Here is a 16,725-nt window from a genome sequence, read left to right as displayed (position 1 = left end):
TTATGTTGTCAGATTTCACTGTGACCTATAAAACCAGTCTTGGTTTATTCTACTGTATACTTTATGACAGAAACATTACTGAGCTCTGATTGAACCAATCTACAGGACAGTAACTGTTATTAAAGTACATTCATAGACCTGCAGTTTATCTAATGGAGAGAGGAATTAGACGCTATCACTTTAAGACACATTTACATCATCAGGTTCTCAGCATGCAGCTTTAATGTGTCTAAAAGTTAACATGACAGTAACTCTTGTTCAACACAAGAGACTGGAAGACGACAATGTGCTGCATTTTACTGTAGTTCTAATACAGTACTACAAACCCAGTGACGTGCGTGGCGTCACTTGTATCTGAATAGTGATCTAACAGCTCAGGTCAGATGTGTGTCGTCTGTCCGCAGGTGGGAATGACAGCTCGCCCACGTGACGACTGGATACGGGGGCAGGATCGGGGGCGTTTCCGTGCACTTTACCTTCTTTCCTCTTACAGCCAGCGCTCACCTTGTCAGGTTGGATCCAAACGCTGTACACGCGTTGAGCCCGACTGGAAACGGAACGGAATCCGCGCCATGGAGTCTCCGGTGAAGGATTCCCCGGTCCGACCGGGCTTCCACAGAGTCGAGATCCAGAAAACGACGTGGGACGTCCCGCAGAGATACACAGCGCTGCGGCAGATTGGCTCCGGTGCCTACGGGACGGTTTGGTGAGTTTACCCGGGGAGGCAGCGCACGACTTCGGTTATTCTAACGAGGGAGGTGGCGTAGGTCAGTCTTGGTAGTGCGTGCATACATGTGCATACATGTGCAAGGTGGCCTATGTAGAACTTTGAGTCTAATATATAATAATAATATATAATACATAATAATCCTGTCGAATGGCCCGCAGTCATAAAATACTGCCGGTATATTAAAATTGTTATTGTTATTATGAATGATATTGCCAATCTCATCCTAGGGGTAGAGCTCCAGGTAAATGATCATCACAAGAGACTTTCTCCATGCAGGCTGAGCCTCAAGTCCGCATTCCTCTCCCAGACTGCAGCAGGCCAGCAGTCCTACATGACTGCTAACAGAAGCACTATTGTCCGCCTGAGGCCAGGCAGCAAGTCAATACAGGTCCTCCACTCCGATACAGGAATCTCCTCCCCCAGCATAGAGACACTCAGCCAGGAATTCCATCTAATCACAAACCACTGACAGACAAGATGTTATCACTGATATTATCACCGTTGTGTTTCTCAAATGTTATCTTTTTAGGGGGAGGGGGGATCTCCAACAATTGGCAAATCACACCAACACAGTCAAGATTGATAAATTGCACTATGGTAAGAGGGAAACCCCCTAAGAGTTCTCAATGTACAACAAAGACCTGACGGGATGCATGATTGCCGTGGAGCTGATCAATCAACGTGTGGTCAGCTATCAGGCGAATAACAATGATTGTACATTTTGATAATTGATCATACGAGAAAGATAGTCAGATATTTGCTGATTTTTCTAAATATTTTTTTCATATTAAATTGAATGTCTTTGGGTTTTGGACTGATCGAAAAAAAAACGTCACCTTGGACTCTTGGAGAGTTTTGCACTATTTTCAGATGTTTTATAGATAAAATGGTCCATCGGTCAATTGTGATTCATCAATAATCGTTATTTGGGGCCCTAGATAGAGTCATATAACGAGGTGGAGCTCGCTGTTCCTTCCGCCGTCTCATGCCCTGTACACTGTGGTTGGTTCCTAGTTCTGCCATTGACCAGAAGACCAAGGACAAGGTGGCCATCAAGAAGCTGTATCGTCCTTTCCAGTCCCTCACCCACACTAAACGGGCCTACCGGGAACTCAGGCTGCTGCGCCACATACAGCATGACAATGTAGGGACTTAACAAGAAAAGTGGACATGGAATGGGATGTGGAGTGAGCGGTTTCTTTTTTAGTTGGAGGGTGGACACAGCAACATGAGGAACATGATTGATATGATACTATCCTGTAAAATAGCCAGTAAAAGGTACTCTTTTTGTTGAGACCCACAGTGGGTTGTGATCTTAGTGTATTTATTCAGTCTTTATTCAAACAGGAAGGTCAATCTCAAGAGATTTTGAGGATAAACAAATTGTGTTGCCCATTCAACAAGGGCCCATAATCTCATCAATGCTCCCTGGCATGCTGGGAGTGTTGTGTGTTTTTAGAACCCTCATTGAGTGTTTTAGCTGAAAAACATCATGCAACTATGCACACTTACGTAACTTCCTTTTACTCAGCAAATCTCTGGGGGAGAGAACAAATTCAGTGAGATTTAACTGTAGTAATATAGTGTTTTGTTTGTCAAATGAAGAAGTATTGTGAATTTCAGTTTTTTGGCATTTAGAATTAAAGGAGGAGGTATACAGGGACTGTATAGAAGACGTGCATGTGGTCGTCACCCTTCGTTCTGTTGTCTTGGTTTTTGGTCATGTTTACAATGTTTCCTGAGGTAATAAATAAAGTACGGTCATTTTCTCATTACAATCAGACTTGCTTTTGGCAACAGGAGGGGTCGCCCCCTGATGGCCATTGGAGAAAATGCACTTGCACTTTGACTTTACTTTTCAAACTGGAGGTGGCAAACTTCTTCAACAGAAAATCCAAAGTCAATTACATCAGTACTCGATACACAAGTGCTTAGAAGTCAATCTCTGGGACATGTGGAACAAACATAACAACAATAACTGTAATACCTTAGAAACAGGATAGCATCGCCCTCACAAACGTCAGCACTGTAAACATGACATTTATACTAACTGCCCAATGGTCGGGCAGAATGATTTCTTGACAAATGTGTGCAGGTATTTCATAGATGTGTGTATTAACAGACATGTTGTGTGTCTTCACTATACGTTTCCCCTTCAAGGTGATCTGCCTCCTCAATGTCTTCACACCTGACTCTACGCTGGAGAAATTCCAAACCTTGTGAGTTGGGATTCAGAGGCACATTCTTCTGCTTGCTGTCGCAGCTTGTTGAGACCTTGTGTGCAAGTGTGTGCACGTACGAAAAGTGCAAGCAAGGATGTGAGAGAGCAAGCTTATTCACGTTTGTATTGGTTGGCTTGTACAGTTGCATTTCCCCACCATAGCAAAGAGTTATAAGCCTTTTTGTTGATTTTGTCTTTCTATACATTCCATCTCTCTCTCTCTCTCTCTCTCTCTCTCTCTCTCTCTCTCTCTCTCTCTCTCTCTCTCTCTCTCTCTCTCCATCCATCCATCCAGTTATTTGATAATGCCATTAGTAGCCCAGGATCTGGGCCACATTTTGAAGCGGCGGAGATTAACTGATCGCATCATCACATACCTGTTCTACCAGATGCTAAGAGGACTCAAGGTCAGTTTAGATTTATGTATTGACCCGTCAGTTACGCAAACACTTACTGCAAATGCTAAGATACATTTTTTAAACCAAACCAGTCTATACAACTATTAAAAGAGACGTTTCAGTTGAAGTATAAGCACTGAAAAAAGTAAAGTGTGAATTTTAGTGTAAGTACTAAAGTAAAGCACGTTGAGCCCATGCATAACCAAAAAAACAGTAAACAGTTGAATGAAAGTGAATAAACAAAACAGAAAAGCAATAAGATAGTTATGTTTAAGAAACAAATATACTTGGTGAGATTTAGTAAAAAACATAGTTCATAAATATGAAATTGAAACAAAGCAAAAATGAAACAAGCACTTGACACAAAGAGTTGGCTCAGAGTGTAAGTCCTGTGTTTGTGGACCCGTACGCCACCGCCTGAAAGTCAAGGGCAAATGTAATCCACGACATAATCAGTTTCCCTTTAAACATAATTCACACTGCAATTTGGTTGTCATCATTTTTTAGGACATGAGGCTGTGGTGGGACTTTCACCCAGGAGACCACTGTTCTGTTCCACGTGAAACCAGAGACGTCACTAGGATTAAAAGACAGGGGGGTTTAGCCCCCCAGGAGGAGCATACACAATCTTTGCGCTTGCATCGTTGTAGTACTGTATTAGAACTACAACCAGTGAAGAAGTCAAGCTAGTAACAAGTTTAAAGCAACAGACATGGTCTTCTTCCATTCTCTTGGCAACATAAATATTAACTTTAGCCAAATAACTCTATTTTGTATGTATTTATTCTGTATTTATTCCAGCAGAATGAGGATAAATATAAAATATATATAAAAAATATATGGGGGAGCTTGGGAACAAGGGTAGCTTCAGCCCCCCTAAAATACGCCTAAAAACGTCACTGCGTGAAACCAAAAGTAAACGTTGCCTATTGCCTTTAACATAACATTTTCCGTAAATGTTATGTGAGAAAGTCTGGTTAGGGTGGTTGTTATTTATTAATGGAAGTATCCGTTACATTGATACGTTATTAGTTTGCTCAACCAAACGTTCGATCAGTGAGCATGGGATCATTTAAAAGTAAAAACCCAGAACCTGGAGCTTAGCTTTCAAACACAGCTCCCTCTTCATCAGATTAGTAGTGACACAGCAACCTGAAAGGCCCAAATCCCCATTTTGAGGCCAGGCCAGGGCCAAGACTTGTTGCTGCAAACCACCCCAATATACGCTGGAGGTCACAGCCCGTCAACTCTAGGAGAACTCCCTTGTAACCTCTCATCTTCTATTCAATCCTGCTACCCCTTTAAATACACAAGGTCAGATGTATTACTGGCATTATGAGTATAATATTTTCAGTTTTCCAACTGACTGACCCTTATTTATGCCTTTCCACTCAAGGCTAGTTAATGTGTAACCCAGAGTGCTCAATGGAAACTAAAAAAAAAGCATGTTTGAAACCGGAAGGCAGAACAAACTTTTTGTAAAAAGTCCCATTGTCTTTGAATTGGGCTTCGAACTTCTTTGATCCAGAGCTGTTTTCCCAGTTGGATCTGTGTGTGCTTTACGTGCTCATCTGTGCTGTGAGAGCAGTCTGGATTTGCTCTGAGGGCTGGAAAATACACAAAACACAGCCCTGACAATGGACTGCGGGTGGAGACTTTGTGATGTCTAAAGTGTGTTGTTAAAATCCACATGTGGGTCTGCATGGTCTCTATACTTTGTGTATGTGTCTATTTGTGCTGTTTTACTGAATGCTTAAATCTTTGTTGTCCTTTCCTACAGTATATTCATTCTGCAGGGATCATTCATCGGGTTGGTGTTTGAACCTTTTTTTTTAATGCAAAACTCATAATTAATGTGTTTTTTTTAATTGCACACTGAATGGACATTGTGACATTCAACATTATGCCTATTCGCTTTCTTGCCCAGACTAAAATGGACGATGAGTAGGATTTTCCTAAATAAAAACAATGTAGACTCATATAGTAATAAAGTATTCCCTCTTATCCACCACACAGCACGGAAAAAAGCAATCATAAGTGAGGTGAAACACCTTGAATGTTGTGTTTACAAACCAAAACACTACTAATTGTGCATTTCAGGTGAAATACAGTTCATACTGTTCAACCAGTTAGCTTAGCATACATTATGGAGAACCAGTTACTTCGTGGAATCACTAAACTCCTGCACAGAATCCCCCAAATCTTAACTTTTCACCTTTTGGCTTTTGCACAGATTAAACAAATGTCCCCATTTAAGGGATCCCGATGCAATGCTCTGTGACTACACTGTGAGGACTCAGTAGCTTCATATTGACCATACAAAAGAGTGGTATCAGTCTTTTTATCTGGCTCTCAGCAAGAAAGCAAATGAGCATTTTCCCCCCAAAAATTACATTTTTGTAAAAAATTTTCAAAGTGTATTTAAAGAATTTTGTAATTGGCTTCAAGCGATTGATAACATTCCTGTGGTTTGATTTTAGGATCTAAAGCCTGGTAACCTTGCTGTGAATGAGAACTGTGAATTAAAGGTAAGGTTATGGTTAAAAAAAAAAAAAAAAAAGACTCAAAACTAAAATGTGTTCCATATCAGATTGTTCAGGTCAAAAATAATGATGAGTTTTTGGCCTTAAATATGAAAACCTTGAGATATTATTCTCTTTTATCCATGACATGTAACACAAGTGAACAGCAAATAAAAGCAACAGAAATCAATTCAAGCCTCAATGGACATCATGTCAGCTTCCTAGTGGTGAACTTCACTGTTACTATTCCCAGATCCTGGATTTTGGCCTGGCAAGACAGACAGAGAGTGAAATGACTGGTTATGTTGTGACTCGCTGGTACAGAGCACCAGAGGTCATATTCAACTGGATGCACTACAGTCAAACAGGTAATAATGTTACCTTCCTTTAATACAAGTTTGTTAACAATATGACAGAATATTGCAGTAATACATTTGTATTATTACATTTCTCTCCCTCACAGTGGATGTCTGGTCAGCCGCCTGTATCCTGGCTGAGATGATTACTGGCCAGGTGCTTTTCCCAGGACATGACAGTATCCTCACACATTCAGCCCACTGTGCTGTAATATATCTGTATATGCTCAATTATAGAAGCTAGAAACTCATACTTCCACCCCCCCAAAAAGAAGATTTTAAAAACATCTGCACCTACACATAAAGGTTCATGTTACTCATAGTGAGAGGTACTACCAAAACTGTGTTTCCATTCACATATCTGTATGCGCATTTTGAAATATCACTTTAGAACATTGTATGGAAATGGGAAAATTAATTTTTTAAAAGAGTTGATACACTCAATGGATGCTGGAAACACCTTTGCCGAATCAATTCTGACGTAGCTGATATTTATTGAATGTGACTGATCACATTCATCTTCCTGATACTCCCATAATGTCTGAATGCTTGTCTTTATCTCCAGACAGCATGAAACATGGCTAATACTAGCTCACATAAAATAACAATTTGAACTTGCTCAATTGAAAAACATTTCTGCAGACTTCTCATTTTTCTCTCACAGACGGTTAGATGGCCAAGGAGACGTGTGTTTCACAACCTTGCCAGGCCTACACAAGTATCGTCTCTTAAACTAAGCTGTAGGCGAGTTTATTCGCTCGAAACAATTTAATCAACTTTCCTAATTTGCATTTATTTTTTGCCACGTTTAAAAAGTTAGTTTAAGATTGGAAGAATGGAAACACAGCTTCAGTCTGTGAAAACGTCTGCTGTGGTTCTTAAGGGTTTTTTTTTAAACATTTGAGGAAATGTTTGATTTTATCATCAGGGCTCTTTTCCATTGGGAACTAGAGTTGTGAGATTTAAGAAATGTGGGGATTTAATGAAAGAGGAAAACTACATTCTGCAACTAGTTGATCAATGTGAAAATATGGGAGATATTGTTTTTTGGAGGTTGGCCTATACAATGGGGTATGGAGATATACTGGAGTCAGTATATCTTTGCCGATACTGCTTCAATTCTTCTTTTTTTATTATTCCTCTGGGCCAGTTCACACATATGTATGTTCATCCATCCATTCAACCATCTGTCTGCCCGGTCCGTTCTCGTGAACGCGATATTTCAGGAACTCCTGGAGGGAATCTCTTCGGTTTTGACATCCATGCTTGTTGTCGCCCCAAAATATTCCTATTTGCTGTATGTTATGCATTTTGAGGCGTCCTGAACCAGTCTGTTCAGGTATTGATCAGCTGAAGAAGATCCTCCATCTGACAGGAACGCCAGACTCGTCTCTGGTTCAGAAGATGCAGAGTAAAGATGTAAGTTTTGTCTACATATCTTGTAGTGCTATAGCTAACATCAGCACGTTTCAGCTTTCGTATTTAAGCCAACTCATAAAGGTATTGTATATTTCTAAATACGCCTTTGCCCATCCTTATTATTTGTGTTGCTTTCGCTTCTGTACTGTAAGTGTATGCTCTGAAATGAAATGTAATCAACCTTAACTGTTTCCAGGCACAATCGTATGTGTTGGGTCTTCCTCCGCAAAAGAAGAAAGACTTCAAGGATGTGTTTGCGTCCATGGAAAAAAATGGTGTGTATATATATTATTATAATTTTTTTTTTTTAGGATTATTTTCTTTTCTGGCATCATGTCTCAAAAAGTCTCATATATGAAAGTTATACTCACCTGACTATGTTATGCCTCCACACCGACGATGGCCAACTAACAGTTGCAAATATAATTTAAAAAAATATATTGAAGAATTGAAGCATGTTTTCTATATTGATGCTTCCAGCTGTAGACATTCTGGATGGGATGTTACTGCTGGACCCAGAGACGAGGCTGACTGCTAAGCAGGGTCTGTCGCACCCTTTCCTGGTGGATTATCATGACCCAGAGTGCGAGCCAGACTCTGAGCCGTATGACGACTCCTTCGAGAGCCTGGAGCTCGCTGTTGGGGAGTGGAAGAGTAAGTTTTACAAAGCACTCTGTGCCATCCATCCATCCATCCATCCATCAACCATACATGCATCATCCATACATGCATCCATCCATCCATCCATCCATCAACCATACATGCATCATCCATACATGCATCCATCCATCCACCCATCCATCCATCAACCATACATGCATCATCCATACATGCATCCATCCATCCATCCATCAACCATACATGCATCATCCATACATGCATCCATCCATCCACCCATCCATCCATCAACCATACATGCATCATCCATACATGCATCCATCAACCATACATGCATCATCCATACATGCATCCATCCATCCACCCATGCATCCATCCATCCATCATTTATCTATATATCATCCATCCACCCATCCATCCATCCATCCATCCATCCATCATCCATACATGCATCCATCCATCCATCCATCCATCATTTATCTATATATCATCCATCCACCCATCCATCCATCCATCCATACATCATCCATACATGCATCCATCCATCCATCATTTATCTATATATCATCCATCCACCCATCCATCCATCCATCCATCATCCATACATGCATCCATCCATCCATCCATCATTTATCTATATATCATCCATCCATCCATCCATCATCCATACATGCATCCATCCATCCATCCATCATTTATCTATATATCATCCATCCATCCATCCGGGACTGAGTCTTATAGGACATTTTGAAAACTGTTTTTCATCCAACCAGGTCTTATCCACATGGAGATCATGACCTTCGACCCTGACAACCCGAGCAAGACAGCCATGTAGGACGCTGCGATACGTTGGTGCCTTTGAATATTTGGTCATAATAAATATACCAACTCTAGGCCAACAAAACTGTCAAGACAAACAAATCCAACATTAAAATTATTTCAATGCATTTTATATTCATTGCATTGAAAATGAATTATATAGGGTAGCTTAACTTGGTACGGTGGCCTGTACAGGACAACAGAGAACAGAGAGTTGAAGACGTAAGGCTGTATTTATTCTGTAATATTTTGACAGTAGTAGCAGTTGGCCTGCAAGTCAACCTTCAAAAATCAACCGAAATCAAAAACACTGAACCACTGGATTATTATTATATTTCTTTTCGTCTCTTTTCAAAATATACAAAATGTAGGGTCGCCCATAGAGTTGAAATCATTTGCAAAAGTATTGTCTTTTATAGCACCAAATGTTATCCATCCATCCATTATCTACCGCTTATCCTGTATTCAGGGTCGCGGGGGGGGGGGGGGGGGGGGGCTGGAGCCGATCCCAGCTGTCATTTGGTGAAGGCAGGGTACACTCTGGACAGGTAACCAGTCTATCACAGGGCCGACATGTAGAGACAAACAACCATTCACGCCTACGGGCGATTTAGAGTCACCAATGAACCTATCCCCATCCTGCATGTTTTTGGACTGTGGGAGGAAGCCGGAGAACCCAGAGAGAACCCAGAGAGAACATGCAAACTCCAGACAGAAGGAACCCTGGACGACCCGGGAATCGAACCCGGGACCCTCTTGCTGTGAGGCGAGAGTGCTACCCACTACACCACCGTGCAGCCCTCCTACTGTTATGCATGAATTAATTTTAGCTGCTTGTGACAATGTAATCATTGCACCTGGTCAAAAGTGATAACTGATGCATTTAAATATGAATAAACAGCACATTGTGTGAAACCCAACTTCATGGGCAACAGTGTATATTGACTTCTTAACTGAAGGCCTATAATACTTTTTTTGCTGAGCCTATTGACCTCATCAAGTGGTTTTCATGAGGACACAATTCTTGTTAGATGTTCAATCCATCCAGTGATGAAGACAGTGACATGAGTTCAGAGCTATGACAACTGTAACAAATACACTTTGAGTTAAGATTATTTCATAAAACTTCAATTTCCATGGTCAAGGCATTTCTTTTATTGACTACTTGGCAAAGTAGATGGTAAAACAAATGTTTAAACAACAGCTGCTAAATTGCAATTGAAATAGAATCCCTAATGTGTGTGTTTGTGTATTTCTTGACATGTAAAAGTACATAGCAGAAAGACAACAACCCTGGCTTATAATAAAAACATCCTTAGTTACATTTGATCTTACTTTACAGCATAGACATTATGCAGTGTGCCATTTTCTTTGTTTTTGTGTAACATATTCTTAAAAAATGTAAAGGGTATAGAGTGCAATTAGATGTGGGTTTTATTTCTGATCAACATTTTTGCTGTTGGAATTGAAATCAAATAAAACATTGTAGAAAATGACACGTTGTTGATGAAATGAATAATGTTGGATGATTAATTGCAAATAATTAAATTATTGAAAGATACACCATCAAAATAAAACAGGCAAAAGTGTTATTGAAGCATTTATCACTAGGGGGGAGCATTGTGTCATAGTAAAGATACTTTGAGGAGGTTGAAAATGACTTGACATGCTCTTGAAGAATTAGAAACACAATGGTATGTCCTTCTGTATTATAAACAATGAAACAATGAAGATGTACTGGATAAAGAGGATGAAAAGAGGCTACTGTAGGATCCAAAAATGATTCAGAAATGTCCAGTAATAGACTTAGCACATTTGGAAATCTAGGTGAGTTTCCCCTATAAAAACATTGTTTTTTTCAATAAACAATCAACACTTTATGATTCACTGTTTTATAGTTAATGTACTGCAGGTTTATTTACTATGAACAAGAACAAGCTATTAAGAAATACATTATCTGAACAAACAATACTAATAAATAAGTTGGTTTAATTCTTTTGACAGTCCCAGTGTGTGTGTGTGTGTGTGTGTGTCTGTGTGTGTGTTTTTCCACTAAAGAGCCCCTAGTTGGGTGTGTGCATATTTCACCAAGAAGTGTTCTCTCCATTCTTACAAAAATCAATAATAATAACGTACAATTCCCTTAACAATAACACAATAACAAATAACATAATATCTGCAGCATCCTTTCATTGACAAATGACATGTTGAACATGTGTTAAATAATCAAAATATAGTATAATATGCAAAATAAAAAAACATACATGTGATGGAAGGTTAATTTCCCTTTAGATCAAATCATTTTCAAAAACAAATTTCACAGTCTACACACAGACCTTTAGAATCCTTTCGAACACAAACAAGACGACATTAATTTGCACATACCAGTTGTTTTTATTATTTTTATTGGTATTGGGATCATCCATCCATCGTCTACAGCTTGAGGTGATGTCTTATGCAGACACATGTATTGATGCCCGATGTACATCATGAGAAACAAGGTTTGAAGAGTACAACAGTTGCAATGAACGGTGCAGTGCCAAGCCCAAGTCTGCCCACTGTCTTATAAGAAATAAGAAGCCCAAGTTATCTTGAGGACGCTGCCACAGCGTCTGTATTATGTTGAGGTTAAAGGGAAGACCTTTGTGTTTGTGTTCGACATAAGAGACGGTCTGAAGCTGTCTTTCTCTGACGAGGGTGGCAGGCCTTAGCTAACCACATATTATGAACCCAAATTGTTTTTATTCAGTTCAGCAAAAATCAATAAAACCAAACAAACTGGCAAAATTACCATGAAATCAGATTTATTTTATGTTTTGATGGTACACATTGACAATAAATCTGGTTGACCCAGCCAGCCTTGTAGCATGTTTCTTTTTCATTCAGAGTGGAAATGGAAGTATTTTCTCTCAGAACAGGAGAAGAAAAAGACACCCCCCCAAAAAACAAATATGAACGTGGTATAATGGCTGCTTTTGATGATGCACAACTAAATCAAAGATGTGAGACAACAGAAGATACATTGCAGTTATGCCATGTGTGCTTTATGCATTTAAAAAAAAACCCATCATGACCTACTTCTGTACAACTGTTGTTGGATTTTTGTGTGCAACCTTTGTTGTAAGGACACTATATGTATTCTCTTGTCTGAATGACAGCAGGTCCAGCAACCAAAAGGACAGCCAGGCTGACCGGTCAAAGCAAGAGAGGACTGACTCACATTTCTGCTGCTCTTTGTTTCTATAGGTATGTGGTGCCAAAGAGGGAGTGGCAAAAATAAGGAAAAAAGAAATGCCAAAATGTTTGAGGTTGTTGTGCGAGAGGTGATGGGAACTTTATGAGTGGTTATCAGAGAAAAGGGAGGGACAACAGTAGGAGTTGTTGAGGAGCGGTGCTGTTTTTAATACATTGTGCGTTGGGAGCGGACGGAGCTCGTTTTTGTGATAATGCCGCCGCCGCCGCCGCCCATGCTGCTGCTCATGCCGCCGCCGCCAATGCTCATGCTGCTACTATAGCTGCTGCCGCCGCCGCCGCCGCCGCTCATGCCATAGCCGCCGCCATAGCCGCCACCGCCGCCCATACCCATGCCGCCCATACCCATGCCGCCACCATATCCTCCGCCTCCACCTGGTGATGAGAAAAAGGTATTTTCAGATGATTTGATTTTCCATTAAAAGATATCAACCAAAGTGACATGCTACAAGATATTCATGAATTGGCGTAGAAAAGACTTGAATTGTGAAGATAGATGTCTATACATACCAGAGGATGAGGTCTGTACGTGGATGGTTGCAGCTGTACCGCCAGCATTAATTCTGCAGAGAGGTACATAAATGGCAATTTAAGATACTGAGGTTGCTGCTTGCATCATAAGAAAATCCAAAGTAGCTAAGCGTTTACCTGGATTCCTCTCCCTCCAGCAATTTCCTGTAGGTGGCGATCTCAATGTCCAGAGCCAGCTTGACGTTCATCAGTTCCTGGTACTCGCGGACCTGTCGGGCCATGTCCTGTTTGGCTCTCTGCAGGGCTTCTTCCAGGTCCTTAATGCGGAGCTTGGCATCCTTCACAGCGAGCTCGCCACGCTCCTCGGCCTCAGCGATCTGGGCCTCCAGGTTTGCGCGCTGGGAGGTTGGAAAGTCAGCAGAAGTGATATTTGTCATTCAAAATGCATTCTTCATGTTCACCATCTGGTTGTTTGTGTTAATGTTTTTTAACTTTGAACTAACCTGTCCTTTCACATTTTCAATCTCATTCTGGATCCGGCTTATCATGCGATTGAGCTCAGCAATCTCCATCTTGGAGCTGCGAAGGTCGTCTCCAGCTTGGCCCACATTGGTCTGCATCTCTTCGTACTGGGGAAGAAAAAAAGTATGTAAATAGTTGTATGCTATTGTTATTATCGATTCCACAGACTGTCCTCTCCAGTTGTTGTTGAGATGACTTCCCCTCTCTACCTACCCTGCTTTGATACCACCGCTCAGTGTCTTTACGGTTAGTATCGGCGATGGCCTCATACTGGGCCTTGACGTCAGCGATAATGGTGTCCATATCCAGGTTGCGGCTGTTGTCCATCTCCACAATGACTGAGGTGTCCTTGATCTGACCCTGGAGCTCAAGCAGTTCCTGCAAATATGTGCCATATAGAGTCAATTTAATCAAGAAGTGCTTTCCTAAAAATGAGATACATAACAGGACTAAGATGTTTTCTTACCGCCTCAAAGACGGCTCTGAGGAAGTTGATCTCATCCTGAAGGGAGTCAACCTTGGCCTCCAGCTCAACCTTGTTCATGTAGGCGCCATCTACATCCTGGAAGCAGAGAAAAAGGAATTGGTCGCCATTGGTGACGGGTCGGAGGAAAAGCAATAATGAATTCCACTTAATGACACGGTGGAGATTTCTAAATCGCAGATCAACCCTCACCTTCTTAAGAAGCACAAATTCATTCTCCACAGTTGCACGCTTGTTGATTTCATCTTCATATCTGACACAAAAAGTGAAAAAAATTAACAATTGATGGAAAATGACTCTTGGCATCAGCTGCTCTCGGTTGCGTTCATCGATGCAACACACTTGGCTTCCCGTGCAGGTATTAACTCACTTGTTCTTGAAGTCCTCTACCAGTCCCTGCATGTTCCTCAGCTCTCCCTCCAGCTTGACCTTTTCGTTGCCGAGCCCATCCAGCTGTCTGCGCAGGTTGGCAATGTAGGCCTCGAACATGGCGTCGATGTTGGAGCGGGTGGTGGTCTGCCCCTGCAGCAACTCCCACTTGGTCTCCAGCATCTTGTTCTGCTGCTCCAGGAAGCGAACCTAAAAAAAAGATAAAAACATTTTATGGCTTAGATTCACTCTCACTTGGGGAAAGGAGTTACTTTTAACATATCTGCAAAACCAAAAAGAATCAGATTATGTAATCATTAAATAATAGGACTACATGCACACTGGAAATGTGTGGTTGTCAATGCCTGTTTTCATTTGATCTTTTTCATCGAACTTTAAATAAAAAAGGCAAAGGAAGTAGATTTTATTGTCCCCTTTTCTTCATGTTCAGGCATGCTCACTCTAAAGGAATGAAAAGAGTTTGTTGTCTTTCTTTTACTTTCCTCAGGTGATCCATCGAGCCACACCTGTGCGTTGCTTTCCACACAAAAGGCCCTTGTATGCACCAATATTGGCAGCTGCATCTTAAAATGCCCTTTGGGGCAGAGAAGGTCTGGGCTTAATCCACTATGCAGACTCAGCCACTTGACTGAGAAATTCTGACAAGATCCTGAGAAACACATTTCCAAGCTTGTTGCTAGGAGACAGGAGAAACATGCAGGGCATGAAGTATAGTACTTTGCCAACCGGTTTTTATAACAGACAGCCCATCCCTCTATTTTGGGTGTGTACGTGTGTGTGCTTTTTTTTTTTTTTAAGGTCAGTTGTATCGTGCCACACCTCAGCCTTGCCACTCCCTTTAAACCCCAACATGTACCACTCCCTCGCCTGCAGGATGCATACTTTCACTCAGTGAACTTGCCTGCCACCGCCCTCAGTAATTAATACTACATGCCTGAACCTACATCACATACACCATTTGGGTGATGATTCTTTTTCACAGTAAATGAAAAAGGTCTCCTAAACACTTGATCCTTTCTTTCTTACGAGTACTACCAGTCTGAATGTTTGATAGGGCAACATTTCATTTTGAGGCATATGATAGTCAGGAGTCTACTCTGAATAGGTGTGATGGGTTCAGATCACCTGTGTAAAGACCAATGAGGGAGGGCATGGCACACACCGCTAAGTGAGCTTTTTTTTTTCTCGCAGGGTGTGGTTCAATTGTTTTGCCTTTCTTCGTGAGAGAATGTTTTCATTTATACATTTGAAAAAAAAAATTGTAATGTGAAAACGACAGGTATAATATGAATGGTTAAGACGGGGTCTCCACTTTCTGCTGCACAATTGAAAGCTTGTGAGTCCTTACTGCCATGGCAATAGGTGAACCTGATCCCTTATTTCCCTCACACTGACAGTCACTGGGCATGACCAGTCTGCTGTTTCCCACCACTCACTCTGCCCAGAGACAGCTGGCACGGGGCCAATCGTGGTCGAAGAGAAGTCAAACACACCAGCAGTCTGCTTTCAGCTTCATATCCATAACAATAACAGTTGGCCCTTAGTGTGCACATTATTCACCTTTGGACCAGTTGCTGCATAACATTTAATGAGCCATGGTGGACCCTTAGAGACAGTCTGTTGCAGCTATACACAACACACTAATGAACTCTCCCATGTACACTGTGTATCAGCAAGCTGTTCTTAATTGTTCATGTTTCCCAGTTCCCATTCATTTCAACATCTCATTTTCACCCAAATGACAGCGAATACATTTTAAAACACCTAAAAACAGAGAATATGACATGCCATGGTCAATTTGAAATCACATATAAGACTTTCAACATTCTCTGAAATGGACTCTGGGATACTCACTTTGTCGATGAAGCTGGCGAAGCGGTTGTTCAGGTTCTTGATCTGCTCTTTCTCTTCCTTTCGCACAATTTGGATGTTGGGATCTACATTACAGTTCACGGGGGCCAGCAGGCTCTGGTTGACTGTGACGGCTGTGATCTGTGGTACCATGCCACCTCCAGCCATGCCACCTCCACCCATGCCACCGTAACCACCGCCGAGACCACCGCCGAGACCACCGCCGTAACCACCGCCGAGACCACCGCTGAAACCACCGGCGTAACCATTGGCGAAACCACCACCTGCACCACCACCACCACCACCACCTATACTATAACTGTAACTACTTCCTGTACCAGCACCACCACTGCCAATCCCGAATCCCATGCCACTCCGCTGAGAGACAGATGACATCCTTGGGGCTGATGATCTGACCACCATAGATCTTGAAGTAAATGAATTCCCTCCACTACTTCTCATGCCTACATTGCCTCCACTAAGCCTGCTGCTGCTGCTGGTGCTATATGCCATCTTACTCATGGCTGGTTTTGTTTCCTCTGAAAGGGAAGAAATCACAGAGAAAAAAGGGGAGCTGAAAGAGAGGTTCAGCAGAGTTGGAGAGCACACAAAGAGGAGAGTCAAGTCCCTCTAAGTGTCGTCTCCCTGTCCGTGATGGAATTTTATCTGTCT

At 41.6% G+C, this 16,725-nt stretch overlaps 2 protein-coding genes across 3 annotated transcripts; one reads left to right on the top strand and one right to left on the bottom strand.

The window, feature by feature from the left end:
- The first annotated feature begins 492 nt into the window (after positions 1-492).
- LOC311017199 (mitogen-activated protein kinase 12) lies at positions 493-12,363 on the top strand. Of its 2 annotated transcripts, XR_014597599.1 has the most exons (13): positions 493-706; positions 1,745-1,874; positions 2,891-2,949; positions 3,247-3,358; positions 5,130-5,159; positions 5,830-5,877; positions 6,125-6,239; positions 6,335-6,406; positions 7,567-7,646; positions 7,843-7,921; positions 8,127-8,300; positions 9,038-9,891; positions 9,952-12,363. XR_014597599.1 is itself a non-coding variant. In XM_084015412.1 (12 exons), the coding sequence occupies exons 1-12, from the start codon at positions 573-575 to the stop codon at positions 9,097-9,099; spliced, it is 1,095 nt and encodes a 364-aa protein (XP_083871538.1). In that variant the 5' UTR covers positions 493-572; the 3' UTR covers positions 9,100-12,363. The 2 variants fall into 2 exon arrangements, 1 of the variants encoding a protein (XP_083871538.1); XM_084015412.1 differs by having other exon boundaries at positions 9,038-12,363.
- On the bottom strand, positions 11,873-16,659 carry LOC311017190 (keratin, type II cytoskeletal 8-like). The gene is made up of 9 exons (XM_084015395.1): positions 16,057-16,659; positions 14,183-14,391; positions 14,005-14,065; positions 13,795-13,890; positions 13,542-13,706; positions 13,310-13,435; positions 12,984-13,204; positions 12,846-12,898; positions 11,873-12,710 (listed from the first exon to the last, which is right to left on the bottom strand). Exons 1-9 carry the CDS (start codon positions 16,573-16,575, stop codon positions 12,484-12,486), a joined length of 1,677 nt encoding a protein of 558 aa, XP_083871521.1. The 5' UTR covers positions 16,576-16,659; the 3' UTR covers positions 11,873-12,483.
- Positions 16,660-16,725: the final 66 nt, after the last annotated feature.

Source organism: Eutrigla gurnardus, assembly GCF_963514095.1.
Source record: "Eutrigla gurnardus genome assembly, chromosome: 8".
In the NCBI taxonomy this organism is placed as follows: domain Eukaryota; kingdom Metazoa; phylum Chordata; class Actinopteri; order Perciformes; family Triglidae; genus Eutrigla; species Eutrigla gurnardus.
Note: the sequence above shows the minus strand (reverse complement) of the source record. Positions and strands in the feature narration are given on the sequence as shown.

Bases quoted from the DNA above. Each gene is read 5' to 3' on its own strand.
- LOC311017190 (XM_084015395.1), bottom strand. From the start codon at position 16,575: ATGAGTAAGATGGCATATAGCACCAGCAGCAGCAGCAGGCTTAGTGGA. The intron at 14,392-16,056 runs GTGAGTATCCCA...TCTTTTTTTTAG, and splicing joins TCGCCAGCTTCATCGACAAA to GTTCGCTTCCTGGAGCAGCA. The intron at 13,707-13,794 runs GTAAGAAAACAT...ACATATTTGCAG, and splicing joins TCAGAGCCGTCTTTGAGGCG to GAACTGCTTGAGCTCCAGGG.
- LOC311017199 (XM_084015412.1), top strand. From the start codon at position 573: ATGGAGTCTCCGGTGAAGGATTCCCCGGTCCGACCGGGCTTCCACAGA. The intron at 707-1,744 runs GTGAGTTTACCC...GTTGGTTCCTAG, and splicing joins GGTGCCTACGGGACGGTTTG to TTCTGCCATTGACCAGAAGA. The intron at 5,878-6,124 runs GTAAGGTTATGG...TACTATTCCCAG, and splicing joins ATGAGAACTGTGAATTAAAG to ATCCTGGATTTTGGCCTGGC.